The 21,783-nt window shown below is 43.0% G+C and overlaps 1 protein-coding gene across 4 annotated transcripts in view; it reads right to left on the reverse strand.

Moving 5' to 3' along the window:
* Positions 1-482: 482 nt before the first annotated feature.
* syne1a (spectrin repeat containing, nuclear envelope 1a) overlaps positions 483-21,783 on the reverse strand; it is a 131,505-nt gene continuing 110,204 nt past the window's right edge. For 2 of the 4 annotated variants that reach the window (XM_034142803.1, XM_034142801.1), the window contains 23 exons: positions 21,455-21,689; positions 20,759-20,953; positions 18,366-18,491; positions 17,079-17,234; positions 16,511-16,669; positions 15,901-16,067; positions 13,086-13,248; positions 12,310-12,497; positions 11,926-12,076; positions 11,248-11,430; positions 10,837-10,974; positions 10,344-10,535; positions 9,513-9,831; positions 8,809-8,877; positions 8,308-8,441; positions 7,726-7,852; positions 7,388-7,599; positions 6,589-6,795; positions 5,827-5,955; positions 4,994-5,230; positions 3,935-4,021; positions 3,361-3,419; positions 483-1,863 (listed from right to left, as the gene is read on the reverse strand). In XM_034142803.1, the coding sequence (XP_033998694.1) occupies positions 1,578-1,863; positions 3,361-3,419; positions 3,935-4,021; positions 4,994-5,230; positions 5,827-5,955; positions 6,589-6,795; positions 7,388-7,599; positions 7,726-7,852; positions 8,308-8,441; positions 8,809-8,877; positions 9,513-9,831; positions 10,344-10,535; positions 10,837-10,974; positions 11,248-11,430; positions 11,926-12,076; positions 12,310-12,497; positions 13,086-13,248; positions 15,901-16,067; positions 16,511-16,669; positions 17,079-17,234; positions 18,366-18,491; positions 20,759-20,953; positions 21,455-21,689 (3,919 nt within the window). In that variant the 3' untranslated portion in view covers positions 483-1,577. The remainder of the gene's footprint in view (positions 1,864-3,360; positions 3,420-3,934; positions 4,022-4,993; positions 5,231-5,826; positions 5,956-6,588; positions 6,796-7,387; positions 7,600-7,725; positions 7,853-8,307; positions 8,442-8,808; positions 8,878-9,512; positions 9,832-10,343; positions 10,536-10,836; positions 10,975-11,247; positions 11,431-11,925; positions 12,077-12,309; positions 12,498-13,085; positions 13,249-15,900; positions 16,068-16,510; positions 16,670-17,078; positions 17,235-18,365; positions 18,492-20,758; positions 20,954-21,454; positions 21,690-21,783) is intronic. The other 2 variants (XM_034142800.1, XM_034142802.1) reach the window with 2 other exon arrangements.

Consider the following 21,783-nt stretch of genomic DNA (forward strand, 5'->3'; position numbering starts at 1 on the left):
CAATTTGAATTGTCTATGAACGTTATGCAACACATCCATAGGCTTATGTTGTGGCTAGGGGTGCATCCTAAACTGAAAATATGCTGCTCAAATGGCGAATAAGCATCCAATCGTCTATTCTGAAATTATTAGTTCAGCATTTTTGCTTAAGAAATATGTTGTCTAAAAATGTGTGGATTAATTTCCTGTTGATCGCCTAATCCATTTGTTTTGTTTTAGCTGTTAAAAATCATGTTACCAGGATACAAATGTCTAATACATAGTTAGCGTTACAGTGTAGTTGTGTTTTTAAATCTTGAAGATGAAAAGCCTCTATACAGTATTACAAAAGATGGACTTGGCCACTTTAGCTGTGAAGTGTAAATCCAGTCAAACTTGAACTGTCTGTCATTTGTTTACTGTGCACAAAAATAAAAGCTTTAAATGGGAAAATATTTTGTCATTGTTGGAATCTCAAAGTAAAGCCCAAGAACACACAGCAGTAAATATTTTATGTTTTATTATTTGCAAAGAGTATTCTTCATGAAGTCAGCATTAGCAAACTGTACATACATAAATAACCATTTTAATATTTGATCAGTTTTTACAGATTCTGTTTTACCAACGCAGTGATTCCAATGTCTCATCACCGCAGAACAATTATCGCAGTTATCATAAAGCTCACTGTTTCCTGTCGCAGCCGTCTACTAAAACTACCAGTGATTGTTTGGCTTTCTTAAAAGCAGGGACTTTGAAGTGCATGCTCAAACAGAAAGATAAAAAAATAACTGCCTTTATGAAGGCATTTTAACAAAAATATACAAATCAGTTGAGAGCTCATAACTCGTTTAAAATATTTGCCCTCCTTGATTAAATACTGAAATTAAAAACGGGAATTCAAGCGTTGGCTTTTGGGGAAAGAAGTCGGCCATCTTGGCTGGACGGCTTCAGTGCAGTACCTTCGACAGTGCTCACATCAGTGCTATAGGTTCAGATGTTTTGCTTTAACGTCATTTACGTCGACTTCTTTTCCAAATTCAAGCTTCAGAAAGCACTCCTGTTTCCGTCGTTGCATTGTCTTCAAATGTGTCTTTTGAAACAAACTTCCGAGGCTGTGAGTGATAGCTACTCAAAATGCAAGTCCACTGTACAATTGAAAAGGTACAACACCCCTCTCTCAGGGTGGTGCTTCATCAAAACTTACAATCTAATAATTGATTGAACGCTAAATAAATAGTAGCAGCTCTGGATATCATGGACAAAAAGCACGGTGGACTTTGGCTCCCAACATACATACAGTATATAAATAGTGCTTTGTTTTCATTGATCTCTCAGGTTTGTTCAGAAAACCTTATAAAATAATGTACACATTTAAGTTAAAAGTGTTATTTGGAGATGGGGTCTCCAGATGAAGCTCCATGTATTCTGGAGGGGGTTTAAAGGGTTGAGGTGAGTGTGCAATGTTAGGGAGGGAAGTCTTCATATCACCTCTGAGTCACTTCATAATGCAAAGAAGAGTTTGTTGCTTTAGGGCACGGGGTGAAGAGGAGACATTCAGGAGTCCTTGGCAAAGCAGCAGGTAGATGATCGGCTGCTTCTCATATGGGCGGAGGTCCGTTGGTGTAGCGCAGCATTGGATGGAAGGAGCGGGCAAAGTTGTTGGCGTGGTGACAGCTGTAGTCCTCCTGCGTCATGGGCACCAGGCAAGCCAGGCCGATGATGAAGAGGAGGAGCAGCTGGACGGGAAGCGCAGCCCTGAGGACCCGCAGCAGGAAGGACTGGCCTTTAGAGGAGGAGGAGGAGGAGGAAGAGGAGGAGGAGACGCCATCCTGGAGGTCAGAACGGGAGGAAACGCAGCCAGCGGCGCCGGGGGATTTGCTTCGGCTGCAGGGAGACACAGAGTTAAGTTAAACTCAGCCGAGAACAGACCTGAGTCCACTAGTGTTTGCAAATCATGGTTTGTAAAAAAAACACTTGAATCTGAAGCGCACGATGATCAAACTAAGACTTTTTCAGTCAATCTTTTTTATTTATTTTACAAATTCCAGTCAATCTATCGACTAAAAGTTAACTGAGAAAATATTGTAATACTGACTTGTTAGGGAAAATAATTTGTATTCACATTAATAGTAGTTCTGACTTTCAAGTGGGTTTAAAGAAACATGTTTGCAAAAACTATTGAACCCATGTCTGACAAAAAAAGAAGGACTGAAGAAACACTCGACAGGAAGGAAAATGCAGAAAATAGATCCAACCGTTAGAGAGATTGACAGTCACACAGTTGAACAGAGAGATACACACACGTACACACACAACACAGGCACAGACACGCTTTAAAAAACAGCCATCACTCGCAGATATGCTGTGTCTCACTGGAGGAAACACTCTGGATTTAGAGCCGAGTGTGTGAGAGTTCAATGCCACGTCTCGTCCAAACAGACGCAGGAGAAATGCCAAATGCCTCTCTGGAGATTTCCACGTTTCGAGCCAAGACTCGAGGGGAGGAACATCCTGTTCTCAGTGCGGCTCATCCTCCAGGAGGCTGCAGGAGGTCAGACACGCCGACACTCCTCCAGCCTCGCACTCTGCCAACTCCACTTAGTCTGCTAGATGCTAAAACACGGCTGCTATGAGCACGATGTGTCTGTGTGTGGCGAGTTTTAGTTTCTGCAGCCCATGCATACGTGATAACCCTCATATAAAGGATACTACCAGGGGGAAACAAAGAGATGATTTCTGCCACAATAAGGCGAGACTAGTTTAGGCTGAGTCTTCACCAGGCCTGTGTTGTTGTTGTTGGCATGTAATGGGAATGATAGAAATCAGAAATGACAGAGGTGCGTCATTTAAGAGGTCTGGAAAGGAAACAGGAAAGAAAGTGGGAGTTAAGGTAGAGGGGGAAAGACGCAGGAGTTATTGCATCACATCCTGCTTTCAACTATGACCAGAAACTAAGATAAACAGAGCTGAAGGGGTCAGATAGCGCCATCTAGTGGGCGAGGAGAGGGCTGCAGTCACTCAGAGAGGAGAAGCAAAACGTATGACAAGGCCTTATTTCATGATGCCATTCAAAAAGCAGCAAAGAGAAGCAGTGAAATAAAACATTGAATGGAGGAAGGGAGCGGCCTGATGAAGGCGAGTCCCCCCTCGTTTAAGAGCTGGTAACATGGTCTCTAGAATGAGGAAGGATCATGGAACGCAGGGTTAAAGCCTCAAAACTAATCAATCAAAGGCTAAATCATCTACTCATATATTTTACAATCAGTCTGATTTGATTCATTGATTTTTCTCATGGGTTGAGTTTATAAAAATCAAGTTTCTAGTCAGGCGTAGCTGTGGTTCCATCATCCTCCGTGTTTCTAGAGTCCAGGAGAGAGGTACCTGTGGCGCGGGCCGCTCTCAGGGGGTCCGGGGTGGGCCTGACTACTTTTGCCTCGGGGCTGTACCACGCAATGAGCAGGGAGGGGTAAAAGAAAGAAAAGAATGTTTCAGTCAAGGGCAAATGAAGACAAAGCCTCAGATGAGAGAAAATCAAATAACATAAGGAGCCATAACATCAGCAACAAAATCAATGACGCTGATCGACTTTCAGAACCAAGAAATCTGGCTTCTCAAGAATTAATCCTGCAAAAGGTACAAAAAACTGAGAAAATGAATTATTTTAAAACTACTAGTTACATATTGATAAAACACAGAAACAGATAATTAATTGTATACATTACTTCTTAAATGAGATATGAGTCATTACAGAAAAGAAAAGCCAGGTTCTCTTGTACATTTTTGGCAGATCAACATGGTGCAGCAAAAACATCCCAAAAACAAACGAGGGGGCAGCAACAATTGTTTTTCTATCTACGTGTTAGCACAGCAAATCATTTATATTTTATAAAAAAAATTATTTGGAAGATGAGATGTCTACTGGGGGATCAAAGAGAGCGCGGAGGGGAAACATTACCAAGCGTTTGTGACTTTGCACGGTCACCTCTGACTCAGCAGCTGATCCGCACATCTCTGATGGACCAACAGGCAAAGGAAGGCAATCCTGAAAAAAGATAAAAACAACAGCATTCGTTATGTTTTATTAAAAGGATGCTATTAATTAGGGATGCTCCGATCGCCAATTTTGGGGCCGATCGCCGGAATCAGTATCGGCCGATACCGATCGCCGATAGCGATCGAGTGGGCGGGGCCTATGGGGATCTTCCATTTAAAGTGATGTTTAAAACTCAGTAAATGGGGCTCATTCACTGGCGCTTCCACAAACAACAGCCAACATCATTATTACATTCAAATGATGTACATTATTCAAGTTTACATTCACTTTGGATAATAACACGGGAGAAATAACGGGAGCCTCTCTCTTTTCCTCTCTCCCTCTCTCTCCTGCAGCTCACTAATCCAGTAATGAGCGACCCGACAGTGAAGAATAAATATATTTATAACTAGTTTAGCTTGTTCCAGAGGTAGATAAAATAGCTAAGTGTGTTAGGTCTAACTCTTGTGTGTGTCGCTCCGCTCACCGGTCCGTCACAGCGGGTGGAGCTGCAGGATTTCTGCTTCACACACGTTGCATACCGCTATTTCACTGTCATTTTCAGACACCTTCAAATACTGCCAGACCGGTGAAGCCATTTTGGCGAGCTTGTTTTGCCGCGCACAGAGAAAAGTGTCATGTATTTTACGTCATCATTTTATGTCATGCAATCGGCTCTCGCAATCTTTTTTTTTTAGAGGGCACCAATCGATCGGCAGAGAGTGAGTATCGGCCGATATCGATCGGCAGCCGATCGATCGGAGCATCCCTACTATTAATGGACATTGATGAAAAGTAACAAAGTACATTTACCCAAACTGTACTTGTTTATTACTACAATTCATTTTGTTTAGGTTCCACAGATGAAAATAGACTCTTGGCTAACTCTCTTGGCTAGTATTTATGGTAAGGAAGATTTCGTTTTATAAGTAGAATAAACAACCCCCTCATTCATTCCCTCTTGTTTTAGCGTTTCCTGACCTGCCGTGTGGCGGGGGTCTGCAGCCTCCTCTCCAGCCCCTGCAGGTCGCCGCTGACCTCCCTCAGCAGCAGCCTCAGTCGGTTCAGGATCACGTGCACCTTCTCCTGCGCCTCCAGACACTCGCTGCCCTGACTCTGGATCTGCTCCGAGGCTTTAGTGTCCACCAGCAGCTGAGAGGACAGCTCCTGCAGAGACGAGGCCTTCTGCTGCGAGTCCAGCAGCTCACGCTTGATTTGCTGCGGGAAAATAAAAGAGATGTCTATGACTTGGAATACTATGAATGTTGTATGTCATCTTTATTATACCAGGGCCTTTAGGACAACATACTATTACTTTGTTAGGGCATATTATTATGAATTTATTTTTTGTTTAAGTTTTGAATTTTCTTTCTGGCATATCACAATTAATTTTTTATGACATTTTTAACCCCTCCTTGATTTTGATATTTGTATATATAAATGTTTATTCTTTGTTGTGCACAATGTAAAGGTTTCTTTTTTCCTGATGGATGACCTTTTATTAATGTGTCTGCTTCTTTGTTCGAGCTGTTCCCTCTTTCTAACCTTTTTTGTAAGGTTAATACATTGTAAACATTTGTTTTCTTTTGAGCAGAGGTTAACAAAATGTGTACAGAACAAAAAAGACCACATATCACATTAAATAAAATACTCAGACCTGCCGTCAGAGAGAACAAAGTCAAATAACTATATTTAAAGACCTCCTGTGAGAATAAACCACATTTCAGGAACTGCACCTTTTTCCACTTACTGTATGGTAAATACAACTAAATGCATAGTCTGCTGTACATAAAGCATACATCACAGAGACATACCGTCAGTGTTTTGTGGTGGGCTCGTAATGCTTCACGGTCCAGGTTTGGGGGGATGGGCACCACCTGGTTCCTCCTGCGGTCGATGTTCTCCAGCCACAGCAGCAGGCCATGGCTCGTCTCATGGAACTCCTGAAGGAAACATCACTGACATTAGCTTTGGGTTGTAGTTTCTCATATTGCAGGGTTTATCCTCAAGTGAAGTGTTATACCTTTGTTTAAAATGTCATTGTATAGTATGCTATGAAAGGTCAATACAATTGCACAGTAAAGTATGACTTGACAAAGTATAGGAAAGTGAAAAGAAAGTCATAGATTTGCATATTGACTGGTTAATGTGCCATTTAATCTGTGTTTTACAACAGCTGTATTCGTCTGCCTCTATTGTCTGTGTTTTATCTGTTGTAACTTTGTTCATGTGTCCTTCTTGGCCAGGTCGCTCTTGAAAAATTGATTTTAATCTCAATGAGACTTTTTACCTGGTTAAATAAAGGATATATATAGGATAGTCAAAAAAGTCAAAAAAAGTAAATAATAATATAGTATGTGGAAAAAAGTCAAAAAAAGTAATAGTATTGTATGTGGAAAAATTGAATAAGTCAAGTATAGCATGTCTAAAAAAAAGTAACATAATAGAACATTGAAAAAAGTCATAAGACTATATTTCCAAAAATAATCATCCAAAAATCATGCAACATAACAGAGGACCAAATTAAGGATGCATATCAGTTATTATTCATTCCTGGAGAGTGTGTGTTTTCGTACCTGGCACTGCATCAGCGCCCTCTGCAGCTCCCCCCTCCAGTCCTCCAGGGAGGAACCCAGCCGGTCCCAGCGGGCGTTCATCTCCTTCAGCCCGTCCCTCAACTCCCACGCCTCCTCAGAGTCGGGCTCTGACTGGAGGAAGTCTGCACTGCTCAGGTTGATGGACAACACCTCTGACTTGTGGGCGTCCACTCCCTTCAGAAGCTCCTGAGGGGAAGAGTCAAAGAAAAGAGTATTTATAAAAACTCTGAACCATAAACCGGGTCAGACTGTAGGTGGCTCCTAGAGAGAGGAAGCCCAGAATGCAGGAGGTGTCAGCAGTCGGATTAAGCTGAGTTTGATTATTAGGCTCCAGAGGGGTGTGTATTTATAGCATAGTGATATCTCACCTAATGCTTTACAGGCAGCAGCAGCTGGACTAGATATTGAGGCAGGCGTGTGTGTGTGTGTGTGTGTGTGTGTGTGTGTGTGTGTGTGTGTGTGTGTGTGTGTGTGTGTGTGTGTGTGTGTGTGTGTGTGTGTGTGTGTGTGTGTGTGTGTGTGTGTGTGTGTGTGTGTGTGTGTGTGTGTGTGTGTGTAACGGTGAGTGGAAGGTAACAATATTAAATACATAGATACATAGCAATATGGCACAATTGTTGAAGCTTTATTATCCTGTTTAAATAATTGTTGGAAGCCAAAATTGTAATTTAAAATACAGTTTACATCAGCCCCATTTCAGCCGACAAATTCATCTGCATTTTTTCAATATTTGCTGAAACAGGAACTGAAAAAGACAGAAACAGACGCGTCAACAAACCTTGAGTTTCTTGATTCTCTGCTGGATGGTGAGTATGTCGGTGCTGAGCTGGAGTCCTCGCAGCTGGTTGAGTTCGGCCTCAGACTGACCCAGCCAGGCCCTCATGCTCTGCAGATCTGAGATCAGCTGCTGCCACTGCTGCAGGTTCTGCTTGTGCCTGTGCTTCTCTCTCAGAGACTGAGCCTGGATCAGCTCCCAGCGCTCGATCACACCTGGAGGGAAACAGATCAGACTTATTTAACACAGCTCGCACACTATTTAAAGGAGAAGGTTATATATGTGTGTGTGTGTGTGTGTGTGTGTGTGTGTGTGTGTGTGTGTGTGTGTGTGTGACTGACCTGCACTCTGAGTGTCGGTGCTGGTGGGGTTGATGAGTCCCGGCATGTCGTCCTCGTCTTCAGTCAGCTCTCCCTCTGCTCTCTTCACTGCGTCTATACTGCCGCGACACTCTCCCATCAGACGCATCTGGAGGGAGGATATGAGAAATATGTTTTAGATTCAAGGCTTTATTGTCATGTGCACAGTAGCTACAGTGCAGATATGGCAATGACAAACTTGTGACAGGCTCCACGACCTATGCAACATGAATATATATAGGTCATAAATCAGATAAAACAAATAAAATAGTGCAAGATAATGTTTTGAGATGTGCAAGTAAATACAAATACAATTTTTAGATAACATAACGTTTGCTTTTCCTTGAAATGAAAATTAATTGTTTTCCTTAAATGATAATAAGGTTGAGAGTTTATATATATTTGCATTTGTATTGCGTATGCAGGTAACAACAGTGCATTTTGAAAGAGACAACAATTAAAGAAAGAATATAATAATATGCATACAGTTGAAGATAGACACAGCTTCTACAGTTATTTCCCCCCCACAGCGAGCACATATCTCTGCAAGTGATCAGCACTCACGTAGCCCATGTAGGTGGAGTCCCTGTCGGGGCTGGAGCTGCTGGCGGTGGCCTCTCTCTGCTGGAGGTGGAACCGCCCGGCGTCCAGAGCCTGGTCCAGCTGCCTGAGGCTGGCCTCCAGCTGACCCGGGTCACCTGAAAGAGGTTAGGACAGAGTCAAGAACACAAGAGAGGACGCGCTTTGCATGAAAAGGTTTAGCATGCTGTTGGTGACGGCTGAGGCTTGGATGGCATGCATTAGTCTGGAATGCAAATGAACAGAAAGCCATGGAAGAAAAGAACAAGAAAGTCAGATTTAGTTAACAATGACATGTTAACACACAAGTCAAAAGGCAATGGGTGAGATTAGCATTTAGTGATGTGGATTGCATGCAATGATGTTATTTTGACACTTTTAATACGCTTCTCTGAATGGTGGGACATGCTTCCTTGTATGATAGTATCAAAATAAAGTTTAAGTTTTAGTTTATGGCATGCTGTCATATGTCATGCTGTTTCCTACCAGAGGACGATTTCAATGTGTTCTCAGTCAGTTTTATATAGGCCTCTGGGCTCTCTGGAATAACTACATCTGGGGAAAAAGACATACAACATACTACTTACAATGTGGGCATGGTGTAAATATGGCATCTGTGCTAATCTATAATCATTTGGCACGGATCTGGACGTTCACCTCAAAGTTCTTACTGGAAAAATGACTGAACTTTACATGAATACCCTTATTGGAAAAGATACGACGAGTGCCTGGTTTTTAAAACAGCGAAAACTGAACAATGATTTTTTCTTCACCATTAAATCCTCTCTAACCATCAGTTCTAATAAGCCTCAATCCTAACACAGCAATTAATCACACGACTGTTGTTGCCATATAATAACACATGTGTTACCATTTGATCTCAAACATTGGAATCAACTCATTTGATGTGTCTCTAATTTCCTTATATGAAAAAAGAACTTTCCTGAAAAACTATTTCTTATTAATTTACTTTTGGAAATGTTTATAACATATATATTTGAACACACCATAGCTGTTTTTCCTATAATAAATCCAAATTATATAGTTATTTTTTAGGAAACTTTTTGGGACATTGAGGAAATTGCAGACCTCTAAAATAGCACATTAGGAAAACATTTATTACATCCACAGGCAATCAGCAAGCATCCATTAAGCCAATCATCCATCATCTATGGATAACGTTGACCAACCTGACAGCACTGCGGCAGCCGTCCTCAGGTACTCGTCCTCCTCCTCCGGCCCTCGGCTGCTCTCCACCAGGCCTCGTCCTCCCGGGCTGTCCAGTCCTCGGCTCAGGTCGTAGTCGTGGTCCCACTCCAGCGGGATGGAGTCCACGCTTGCGGGGGTGTCTCGTCCCGAGCGGTCTGCCCGTATGAGGGCGGTCGTACCAGAGGCTTGGCGGCTGGACGTCCGAGGCAGAGAGGGGTCGGCCCACTGCAGGTCAGAGAGCTCGCCCCCCTCCTCCATGTCCAGCTCTCTGTCTGAGCCATCCAGCTCATCATCAGCCAGCTGTGGGACAAGGACAGGAACATGTTAGGAGAAGAAGGACAGCAAGATAGTGGGAGGGACAATATAATGCAAGTACGAGAGAAAATCAAGGGTCAGCTATCATTTCAAAATATGTACCCCTAAGAAGTTTCAGAGTGCTTTTTGTGAGGTACTGTAAGGTGAGGATGTGTTCTTTACTCCATGTTGACATGCAAATATAACACGAGTGGGAATTCTGTTCCTTACCAGCTGTCAGGGTAAAACTATGTTGCACGCATGTTTTCGCAAGGCACTGGTGGTGAAGGGGGACAGCTGAAGTGTAAATGTTGTCATGTGTTTAACGAGTGGCCCATATGGAGTGACTGCTGCTTTAGCAGGAAGTCAGATTCTCTATCTTCTTTGCAAGCATTAGACAAGAATCTCTCATATTCACTTATTTAAGCTTATTTCCGTCTGAGGAATATTGTTTTTTGTAAGATGATATAGTATTTACTGCATGCTACCCGATGTGTGTCGTCTGTATTGTTACTCACAGGGAGGCGTGTGAGTTTCTTGTAGTATCTGTCCACTCGTCCGAACACCTCCTGGCAGTATCTCTGCAGCTCCTCCAGCTCTTCCTCGATGACGGCTGCGTCCAGAGGTTCACTCTTCTCAATCAGAGCTTCACCCTGCCTGAACACCAGCTCGATCTTCCCCGTGTTCAGATAGATCTCCTGCTGGAACGCCTGAGAAACACACACACAACATCCAACAATAAGAAGACCATCTAGCAATGCATTTAAAATCTTTTGAAATAAATATTTAAAAAACTGAAAATTCCCATCACAGTTTAGCCAAGCTCAGAATTTGAGTTTCAAAGTAAGGCCTTCAAACTCAAATTCAAATCTGGACAAAAGTAAACATTTGTTTGATATACAGTAAAGAAAATGTTCATTTACATATATGATTAATGCACTGATGTTGCATCTTGGTTGAGTTGTGTATCATGTTGGATTGCTGTGTGCAGCACCAACATTTCTGTCTTACCTTGAGCTGTTTGATCTTGGCCTGTACGTCACACTCGGAGAAATGCTCTATGTTGGTGAGCTGCAGGTCCATCTCTGTCAGCCACACGAGGATGCTGTCTCGCGCTGTTTCAAACTCCTCCCTCTGCCCGATGAAGTGCTGAATGAAAAGAAGGAGACATAGACAACAATCATTCATTGTTTTCTTTATCTTTTTGAATTCACTGGGATGTTTCTGAACAACACAAGAAGTGAAATAGGGGGATGTTACTGGGTAATGGATATGGACATAATCTATTAATCATACCTGTGCCTAAATAGAATAATTGAAAAAGAGCTTGTGAGAACCAATGGAGAGGATTTCAGCGGATGTGTATATATATATATGTCTTGCAAATTAAGTAATTGAGCCAACAATCTCAGCCTGTATTACCTTGAGTCTGCGTAGGATGGCGGCCACCCTCTTCTGCAGGTTATCCCATCTTCTGTTCCCATCATGCACCATTTCCCTGAGTCTGAGGGAGGAGTCGGTGCGGTTCTCCCGGGCCAGACGGCGGTACTGTTTGTTGATGAGCTCCAGCTGGGTCAGGCACTCCTGCACCTGACGCTGGAAGGCCTGCAACAAAAACACACACAGAATAGGACACAGTTATTTACGAACATACATGCTTTATTATAACGTCTTTAAAAAAGGTTTATGTGCATGCAGAAAGAAAACAAACAATTTGAAAGGACTACAGATGTCCCATACAATTTGAAAACATTCAATTTTTACTGCAGTAAGAAATTAATTACAAAAGTAAATAAGTACACAAAATGGTAGTAAAGAAGGTCAATAAATGCATGAAACCCTCCACATGATGAAATATGCAGGGTAAATCTATGTTTAAGTAAAAAGGAGCATTCCAATCAGATCCTAATGGTGCAGGCAGACAGACAGCTTGCAGGGATTTGCACGTTCGCAGTGATTGACAGCAGCAGCTGAGCAGACCAGTGCAGACGAGTTTGAGCAACATGACACTCGTCTCTCTTCCACTACCCTGCAATGACTCTCTCTATCTTGAAATGCAGCCAACTTCACATTCTGATAACAAAAGTGAAATAAACTCACCTCGAACTTTTTCAGCTCTTCTTTAGCGACAGTATACAGAACTCCAGAGGAGTTAGGCAGAGCTGCTGTTCTTTCCGAAGTCTTCAGCCAATCCTCGAACCTGGAGTAGTCATCCAGAAACCTCTGCCACAACCGCCACGTCTCCTCAATCCTGCACGGAGACAAAATCCTTGGTAACGCCATGGCTATACTTATACATATAATATACTAAATAGATCACTCAGAACACAGTTGGCCATGAAGACTTCTCACTATATAGGATTAATTGCAACATTTAATCTCAACACAAAGATGGCACTGGCTAACAATTTTGCAATGTTAACGCCAGTGTATTCATATGAATGCAGGTATATGGAGAACTGAATTTATGCAAGAGGCACTGACTTGAGCCTCCTCTCCATGGACATGGCACAGATGTTCCTCCAGCGTCGGTCCAGCCCTCTGGTGGCCTGCTGGATGGAGTCACACTCCGTCTCCGTGGAGCAGGCGTCACAGTCGTGGAGCAGGACTTCACAAAGGTTCAACACTGATGCCACACCGGTGCTGTGTTTCTCTATGTCCCTCTGCAGCGTCTGCAAATTAGTCAGAATGATTTCGTTATTTATGCAGCCTTTAAAAAGATTGTAGGTGTCTCACAATGTTGTTTCTTGAGCTTCCTACTTGGCTTTGCTCCACATGTGTCTTTCATGCTATACATTAAATCAGCAATAGTGTATAGAGGAACACAGTTAGCCTGCTTAAGTGCAGTAAATTCATGTGTGAGTCTAATCTGCAGGAAGGAGGTCAGTGGGTTTTCAGAATCCGCTCCACATTTAGAGCTGCAGCTTGGTCAACAGGAAGGATACTGATACTGACTTTAGGCTAGCTTTAAACTGATCGAGATGTATGCATGAGTCATGCTGTGATTCAGTGTCACTCAGTTTGAGTCATGCTGCTCTGGTGTTATGTTGTATAAACAGAAGAGTACATGTGGGATTGTTTGTGTCTGTGTAGGTGCTTGGGCATATGAGTGAGCATATGTCTTGTAGTTTGTGTGCGAGACAGGATGTCACTAACACATACTGGACAAACGCTGCCAACATTGGCACAGACACATTTTGTATGACTTTTCAGATAAATGATTCTGTTTTGAAGTTGTTGAAGCCTTCTGTCCCACTTGCCTGCTGCTGTTTGAGTTTCCTCTGAATCTCCTGGTCGTCGCAGGTTTCGTAGACGATGGGCCTGGACAGCTCCGTCTCGATGTGAGAGAGCCATGAACGCAGACTGCTCATGTTTTTATCTAACTGCTGCACCGCCACCAGGGTCTCCCTCAACTTCTTCACCCTGGTAGAGAAACAGAGAGGGAGTCAGAGTCAGCACAGGGACAACTGTAAACACTGAGGCAGACAGTGTGGTATGGACATAAGACAAATACAGCTTATTCCTGTTTTAAGTTTTGGTGATAAAAAAAACACATGGCCAAAAATGATGAAGCAACAGAAAACATGTGTTCATCCACTGTTGAAACTAACTGAACACATATATGGATCTGGTTGTGACTTTTAAAGTAAGAATAAATAGAAAGCTCACACAAAATAAAGAGTAACTGGGTGCCATGTTCAGCTTGACAGAGCAAAGAGTAACAGATCTGCATAGATATCTTTGTTGGGAAGTAATGAACTCTTATTTGACCCTAGAGAACAACTGTGAACCATTTTGGGTCTGCAAATGCCAAACATTTCCAAACCCTTAACACTGCAATAAAAGATATGTGAAACAAGTTTAAATTAGCCAGCATTCAGCCAGCTACATGCTCAAGTCCACACCCTGCAAAGCAATGAAACTCTCTCTGTCTAACCAAACAGACTTTAATGTTACGTAAAGAACTAACTCTGATAACAATAGACACATTTAGTAAGTCCACTCTACTATCTCTGCAGCTCTCATGTGCTGTGTTGCATGGTTACAGCTGCATACAACATTCAGAACATTCCTTAATCTGCATCTTATAATGCACCATACTGCAGGATAAAGTAGTTTAACTGTTCACATTATAGGGCAATATATTGCAGAGCATCACATGATCCACTGCATACACCAGTCCTTAGCCAAAACAAACTGCAAACGGTATACTGTGCACTCTGTATAAGGTTGCACACATCATGGGTCAGGTTAACTTGGAAGTCAATCAAACACTGATGCGATAATCAAACTCCTGTTATTGTCTGAACCGTCTGGAACGTATTATAATGTCCTGTGTGGTAACCTCCACCCTACAGTTGGAAACCCAGACTAATTAAAATAACAAACAAATTATATTTGAACACTAGTTGAACCAAATCTCCACTTAACAAAGAAGCTGAAGCAAAACAGAAGAAGAGAAAGAAGATTGAGCCCTCTAAACCTTTGTGCAGCAGAAACATACTTATCTTGCTCTAACTATCCACAGAAATGATCAGAGAAAAGATGATTGTACATTGCAGGAGTTGGATAAAAAAACAACATATGCATAAGAAACATTGCACGAGGAAAGCACATGCGGCTGATTCACTCTTTTTCAACATTGTAAACTGTTCAAAATAAGTTTGTCCTGCCTGTTGACATCACAATCACACTCCGGCAGATCCTCGCTCGGGCCTCCTGCCATATTATCCATCCCTAAATCCAAAACCATGGGGGTGCGAGATTCCCAAAGACAACGTTCACGTCGAGAAGCGTAACGGTGTTGTTCCAAACAATCTTCTCTTTCGTCTGCGAGCTCCACATGGGACTTTCTCTAAACTCTGTCTGTGCATTAAGGGGAGGGGGAACAGGCGATGGTGGGGGGGGCACAACTGTGACTTATCAACTGTTGCTCTCCAAAGTTAAAAAAAGAGAACCCCGAACAGGCGTGAGTGTGTGTGTGTGTATGTTATGTATGTGTGTGTGTGTGTTTCTGAGTGCCTGAGAGTGACAAGTGCTGCTGTTTCTAAAAAGAGACTTACAGTCAGAGGCATGTGCCGCAGAGCTTGCCTGTGTCGGAGTTTCATAAACCAAAGACACACAAAGGGGATTGTAAACAGAAGCTGGAGGCTCCATGCATGTGAGTAAACCTTAATGAATAATGAAAAACAAGAAAAAGGTGTTCGACTAGAAAAGAATATCCAGAAACCACAAAAGTCCACAAGATAGAAATCCTAACGAAAAGACAACAGTATTCTTCACTCTGTGACAGCGACAAGGTTTCTGTCCTGTTGTTTTTTAGTGAAGGACGTATATAAGGAACAAAGAGAGTGCAGCTGTCTGCACGAGGTCAGACTCTGTCCTCCCCTTTCCTCCTTCATCCACAACAGTCTCAGAGGGGAACAGCCGGAAGACTGTCGGGGGGGGCAGCTGGGGTAGTTAGAGTCAAAATTTGGGTCAGGCCACTTTCAATTCCCAGCATACCGATATTTTAATGAGACAGGTTCACACTCAGTTAGGTAGAGGTGTCTGGTGAGTATAAAGGTAGATGAAGAGGGAGAGTCGAGGTGAGAGGAGGAATGTGACCTTTCTCTGCTTGCTTGGCGGAAGTGGAATCCCCTCTGACAACGGCAAGGAGCTCAGGAAATTCCTCAGAAGCATTGTGGGAAAATTAATTCCCTACATTCCTTCACTAAGAAAAAGTAAGAAAACCTCTAGTGATGCATGGGCGATGTGTAGGCTGAAGAGTATGCTTTGGGGAGAAGAAACGTTTCTCTTTCAATATAAATAATAATATTGTCAGGTCTCAATATGCATAATTGATCAGACCACAAACTAAAGCCAAACTAAATGTTTTGAATGTTAACTTGTTAGAAGTTGTTCTGTCATACACTTTTTACATGTTACTCTTTATCATCAATGATCTGTGCTATTAACGACTCTTTTTATGACCTTGAAAAGCCAAACCCCATCTCTAAAGCAATAGAAGTATAAGTCCGAACTCTACTATCAGACCACAGTCTACACCTGTTCCTGAGAGTCTCGTACACCCACCTGGCAGCGATGAGGTCCAGCAGGTGTTGCCAGCGCTCGCTGACTTTGCTCAGTTTGTGTTGGATCTCGGCCGCCTTGCTGTCTTGGCTGGCCCTGGACAGGCGCTCGCCCATAACCTGCAGCTGCTGCTTGTTCTCCTGAGACACACTGATCTCCTCCTGGTAGTCCTGGGAGAGAGACAGCAAGCAGGTTAACACAGGGAGGAGTGAGTGTGTGTACAGTGTGTCTATAAAACTGTCCATTAAACTAGAGATGAGACCACATTATTAAGTTTAAAATATGAGTAGGGTCATTTCCAGGGCAATGCACTGTGCAGTTAATACTTATTGTTATGAATCTGAATGCAAAAGATACTGTTTTGTAAAAATGCAAACATGACTGTTCCAAACATGCCAGTATCAGTAAACATTTAGGTTTTAGTTACGATTTGGGTAGTAAATATTGTATGATGCTAAATAAATATGTAAAACATTGACCAAATTCTAGAAATGTTGAAACAATCGGGCCTCTGATTGGCATGTGTAAATGTCGCTGTGCTGAGTTTTTTAACGTCTACATACAGTATGTGCTTACGGTATTTACTTTCTGTTCGTCTTTGTGCTATAATTACCTTTCGCAGCTTTTCGATCATCTCCTCAATGCTGATGTCTCCATTCTGAGAGACTTTGCTCTCCATCTGTGTGAGCCATTCACATAGCTCCTTGTTCTTCTCATTGAACACGGCCCACTCGTTCAACTTCTCGCTCACCTGCTGCCTGCGTAGGGTTAGCTGAGGGGACAAAGGACAGATGGGGGGGGAGGATGGGATGATAAGAACAAAGGTTAGTTAAGCTATGTGAAACATTTAAGGAAAAAACAACATTTGTGCAAATTAAAGGGTTTCATTGAACAGTTAATGCTATAAAACAGAAACCTACTCAAGCAGCAACCAGAATATGCTGAGTCATTTTAATTCTTCTAATGCTCTGTTTAACCAAACACACTTCACAGCAGCACAGAGCTCAGAATAACACTGTTGCCCTGTGTAGTAAAAAGTGCACAACAGCTGTAATCTTACTCTGTCAAATGTATCTCAGCTGTTAGCACACACAAACAAGCCCTATGAGTTTTGATTGGGGCAGAAAAATAACATCAGCTTTTCAAAACACCCAAGAAAAGGCTGCACTGTGTGACTGTACCTGGTGGCTGACCTCCCCCCACTGACGCTGGAGCAGCAGGAGGCGTTCCTGTAGGACTGTGATGTCATCTGCACTAACCAAACCCTCCAGGGAGTCCCTCAGCAGGAACAAGGAAGTGAGGTCATCAGTCCAGCCATCAACACTGCTCTCCAACTCCTGCATCCACACGACAAGATTGATTTAAAACACACATAAACTTGAATGCATAGATTCATTCACACCAGCCGGTTAAGACTGATTTTCTGCTATATTTGACAACAACTATTGTCAAATATAGCAGAAAAAGCACAGAACAGAACTACTGAAGCTCAACTGCAGCTGCTACAACCTCAGAAACAGTGATGAGGAAAAGCTAAAGTGTACACTGACAAGGAATGTAAGAGCAAACCATGTCAGAAAAAGAAACTATTTCATCTAAACGCTTTGAGCTAGATTTTCTGAGAAGAAGCATAGAAATAACAGTAACATATTACATTCAGAAAATAAAATAAAACAGCTCCATTCTAGGTTAAAGGCAAGATAAGGTAACAGACACATCAAACCTTGCATCTCCTCCTCCTCCTCCTCCGTCACTGTGACGGTTTTGCTACGGCGTAATCATTTGTGGACGCCGAGCATGTCTCCATTATGCAACACGCACAAAAGGACCGAGCACACATATATAAATATCCCCCACTGCAAGCACTGATGCTCTGACTCTCTTTCTCTCTCTCCCCACCCCCTCTCTCCCTCAGCTGATGCTAACAATGTGCAGCTACTCTCAAAGCCCTCCTCCCCCTAAGGAGCTCAGTGCATGTCATGCATGAAACATGACTGCAGAGTCCAGTGGTAAATTGCAAATGATGTGAATTTTCACACATAAATATGAAGCCGGGTGTGGGCATCGCTGTTTCCTCGTTCAAACAGCAGCCCAGCATCATTTCAGCTATAATAATAATAATATCTTTTTGAAAACTTAACACAGGAAGTCAATTATTTTCAAGACTTAAAAAACAAAATAGTCATTTTTATATTATATAAAAACTTGAACTACTCCAAAAAATGATCACAGCCAGCAGGAGAATAAACAACAGTCAGACAACCAAAAAAACAAGGTCATACATTGGGACAGCGGCTAACAGATAAAGACTTTTTGTTGTGCTTCTGGTCTGTCTGTTTATCTGTTTGTCCCCGTAGCCAGATTAAGGGGGTAGAGGAAGGACAGGTCAGTGTCTGTGTGTGTGAATGTGTTCAGAGACAAACCGAGCGTGCATGCATATATGTTTATACTATATAGATTCTCCTCACCTTGCATCTGATCTGCTCTGAGTGCAGCTCCTCGTGGAGGTCGGGCAGTGGCACAGACAGCTTCTTCTTGAAGGCCCTCAGTTTCTCGAGTGATGCATTTATGCCCTTCTCACATCTCTCCCAGTTCTGCGTACACACACAAACATGCACAGTAAGAAATAGAGCATAAAAGAAACACACACAAACACATGCATTCCAACACAGGCTGTAGGTCTTCTATTACTCAGGGAAGTTGCTATCAATTCTTCCTGTAGCTGCAGCGTCAGTATGGGTTAACTGCAGAATACACAACCATAAACTGACAGTCAACATCAATGATCATGCAGTAGACAGGCCACTCAGCTCTGAACCTCCCCTTTAAAAAGACTGATGCAGCAAAAATCCAACAGACAAAGAAGGGAATTAACACAGCTTCATGAAAAGGTTCTGCTCCAAAAGCTATTTTGGTCAAATTCAGGAAAAAACAGGGTAATATTTGGTAAGAAATGCTGCAACAAAGTAGCATACCTAAAGTTAGAGTCATGGTAAAAGAGGACTAGAATAGATACAGTAGCTGCTGTCTAAGTGCAAACCAAGAAGGACAGAGAGAGAGAGAGAGTAGGAGTAGTCTTAAGGAAAATAAGATCAAGAGAGGAGGGAACTATGTTCAGCAAAAAAGAAAAAAATCTGGAGATGCATCTTTAAAACTGCGTCACTATGTCCCGTTCTAAAAAGGGCAAAGGCACAGCCTGTGAAATCTTCCTCGCAGGGTTCAAATCATTTCAGCTCACTGCACAGTGTCTACTCTCTGCATGTGTGTGTTTGTGAATATGTGTGAACTGGACTGGGATTTGTATATCTTTGTGCCATTTGATAACGCTTGAACACGAGTGAGTGTGCTCAGCACTTTATCTGAAGACGGTAGAGGGGCTGCTCTATCGCTGTCCTTCACTTCTATTCAGGACTTAAGATGCAGCGTTGCATAATTCATGAGATAACCTGGTTTCAGTGTCCTGCATGTACAACAGGTACAGATGCCCTTCAGCCCCTTCACACTGCAACACCATAGAGACACAGCTCCTAGCTTAGGCCCCGGCTCCACGAGGACAAATACGGCAAAACGCATCGGAGTAACGCAAATGCAACCGCAAAAAACCTTCCGTCCCCACGCAATATACACCGGATTGTGTCAAGCTCCACGAGACGGCTCCGTTTACATCCAAAGGCTGGAAAAGCTGCAGTACATATGCCGAACCTGTACGTGGCGCTGTAGCTTCCTCCACAAAAGAGGCAACTTCCTCCACAAAAGCAGCGAAGAAGAATGGTTGTCATGGCTGCACTTCTGTGTATTCTCCGCGGTGGGGGCCGACAGAACCGGGCAGAGTTTTTCGCCGGTCAACGTGTGTTAAAGTTTAAATCTTCCGGACAAAATTATAAAAGTGCCGGTCAAAGGTCTTCATTGTTATTTATTGAGCTTTAAAACAAATGAATAACGACGATATAATGATATATAATCATCAAATACACTGAGCCTGTCTCTTTTTCCTCTCTTCTGACAGCGTCAGTGTCTGTCTCATGCAGCAGCTGATCCTGTAATGAGTGACCCGACAGTAAAAATGAACATATTTATAACTAGTTTAGGTAGTTTGAGAGGTAATTAAAATAGCTAAGGGTGATGATCTGACTTGAAGTGTGTGTTTTGCTCCCGCTGCATCACAGCGGCAGGAGCTGCGTGTCTCTGTCCTGTCAGATTAGACTTCACTCGCGTTTATGTCCATATCGAGATAAAGATAAATAATCTGAATTCAAGGAGGAGCTCCTGTAGATGTTGCACAAAGAACTGTAGCATGGTCAGTAGCGACTGGAGCACGATAGCAACCCTGCGGGAGTCAGGGGGCTATGAAAACGAATGACCGTATAGGCGACTCCACGGGCCCGTTGGACCCCCCAGAGCGCTCCGTTCCCAGATCTATCCACCTTTGGACCCGTTGTCGTTTGCGGGGTCTGTTTCTACGTTTCCCTTACGGCGTCGTGGAGCTTAGAGGGCTATACGCATGAGAAATATGCAGATTCAACCCGTTTTCGTCCTCGTGGAGCCGGGGCCTTAGCCTTCAACACCCACTCTGCTCAAAGGACGCTTCATACATGTTATATGTAACATAATACAGCACTGAAAGGCAACATTTTCACCCCTAAACCTGCTTTTGCTAAAAGCTCTATAGTTGTTAAACTGTGATAATGTTGCATCCCAATGAGTATAGGAACTTAAGCATTGAACAGGGAGTGGCAATAGTAAGACAGTCAGTTATGTTTTTTTGTGTGTCCCTTTTAACCGTAGCTTAGACAGAAAGGACCTAGAAAAAATCAAACCAAGAAACATGTTCACTATTGCTCCAGCTGTAGTTTTGTCTCACCTTGAGCATGCCGTGCAGCTCCCTCCTCTGCTGGTCCAGGCGGTGGTGAGCGTGTCTCCACCTCTCTTGAATGTCCATCAGCTCAGTCTGCAGGGAGGACTCGGCCCGGGAGTCAGCCGACAGCAGCAGGCTGCGGCCGGCCTCCACCGCAAGGATGTAGCACCCCTGCTGCCACTGCAGCACGCGCTCCCTCAGCTGGAGGAGCAGAGACAGGGACAGGGGGCGGAGGGGGGGCAGGTTAACTACGGGAGACTACGGTTGGGGAAGGGGTGAGGGTTTAGTATTGGGAGGTTTAGATCTGCTTACATTTTTGTGTTAAATTACATTACATTTAAAGATTGACAAGATGTATGAGTATTTTTTAGGCAGGATACATGATTGTAAAGATTTCAAGACATGGACTAGAAATTTTAAATGAAAAAGGTCTACAATATGGAAATTAGCTTACAACACTCTCTCCCAGTGACCTCATTAATATGCAAACCTTTTGAATACGCTTTATAAGAAATAATTACTTCCAGACTCACTGGGATTTTCAGTGACCGACCTCCTGCACCTGCTCTACACTTGTAACTAATTATAAATTCAATATAATTATTATCAAACATAAATACTTTGGATTATTAATTTCAGAGAATACATTTGAATAGGGGGATACGTTAAGGAGTGAGGCTCCTCCATAGTGTCGTCCCCTACCTGAATCTGATCCAACAGGTCTCTGGCCTGCTGCAGGGCGACGGGTTCTCCTGGCTGATGCACATCTGGATCACGAGTCACTTCTTGAAGCCATTGCAGCAGCTTCTCTGACATCTCCCGGTAGTTCTGCCACTGTCGGACCAGACTGTCAATGATGCCTCTTCTCTGCTGGGCCCGCCTCACCACACCCTGCCACTGGTGGCTCAGCAGGGCCAGCTTCACACTGAAGTCATCCCTGTATGAGAGAAAACATCAAGAATTACTTATTTTCTCCACATAACTGGATAAATGTATTCATCAAATCTGACTTGTTTTTTAAATGTAGTGTG

This window comes from Trematomus bernacchii, unplaced genomic scaffold (assembly GCF_902827165.1).
Source record: "Trematomus bernacchii unplaced genomic scaffold, fTreBer1.1, whole genome shotgun sequence".
NCBI classification, from domain to species: domain Eukaryota; kingdom Metazoa; phylum Chordata; class Actinopteri; order Perciformes; family Nototheniidae; genus Trematomus; species Trematomus bernacchii.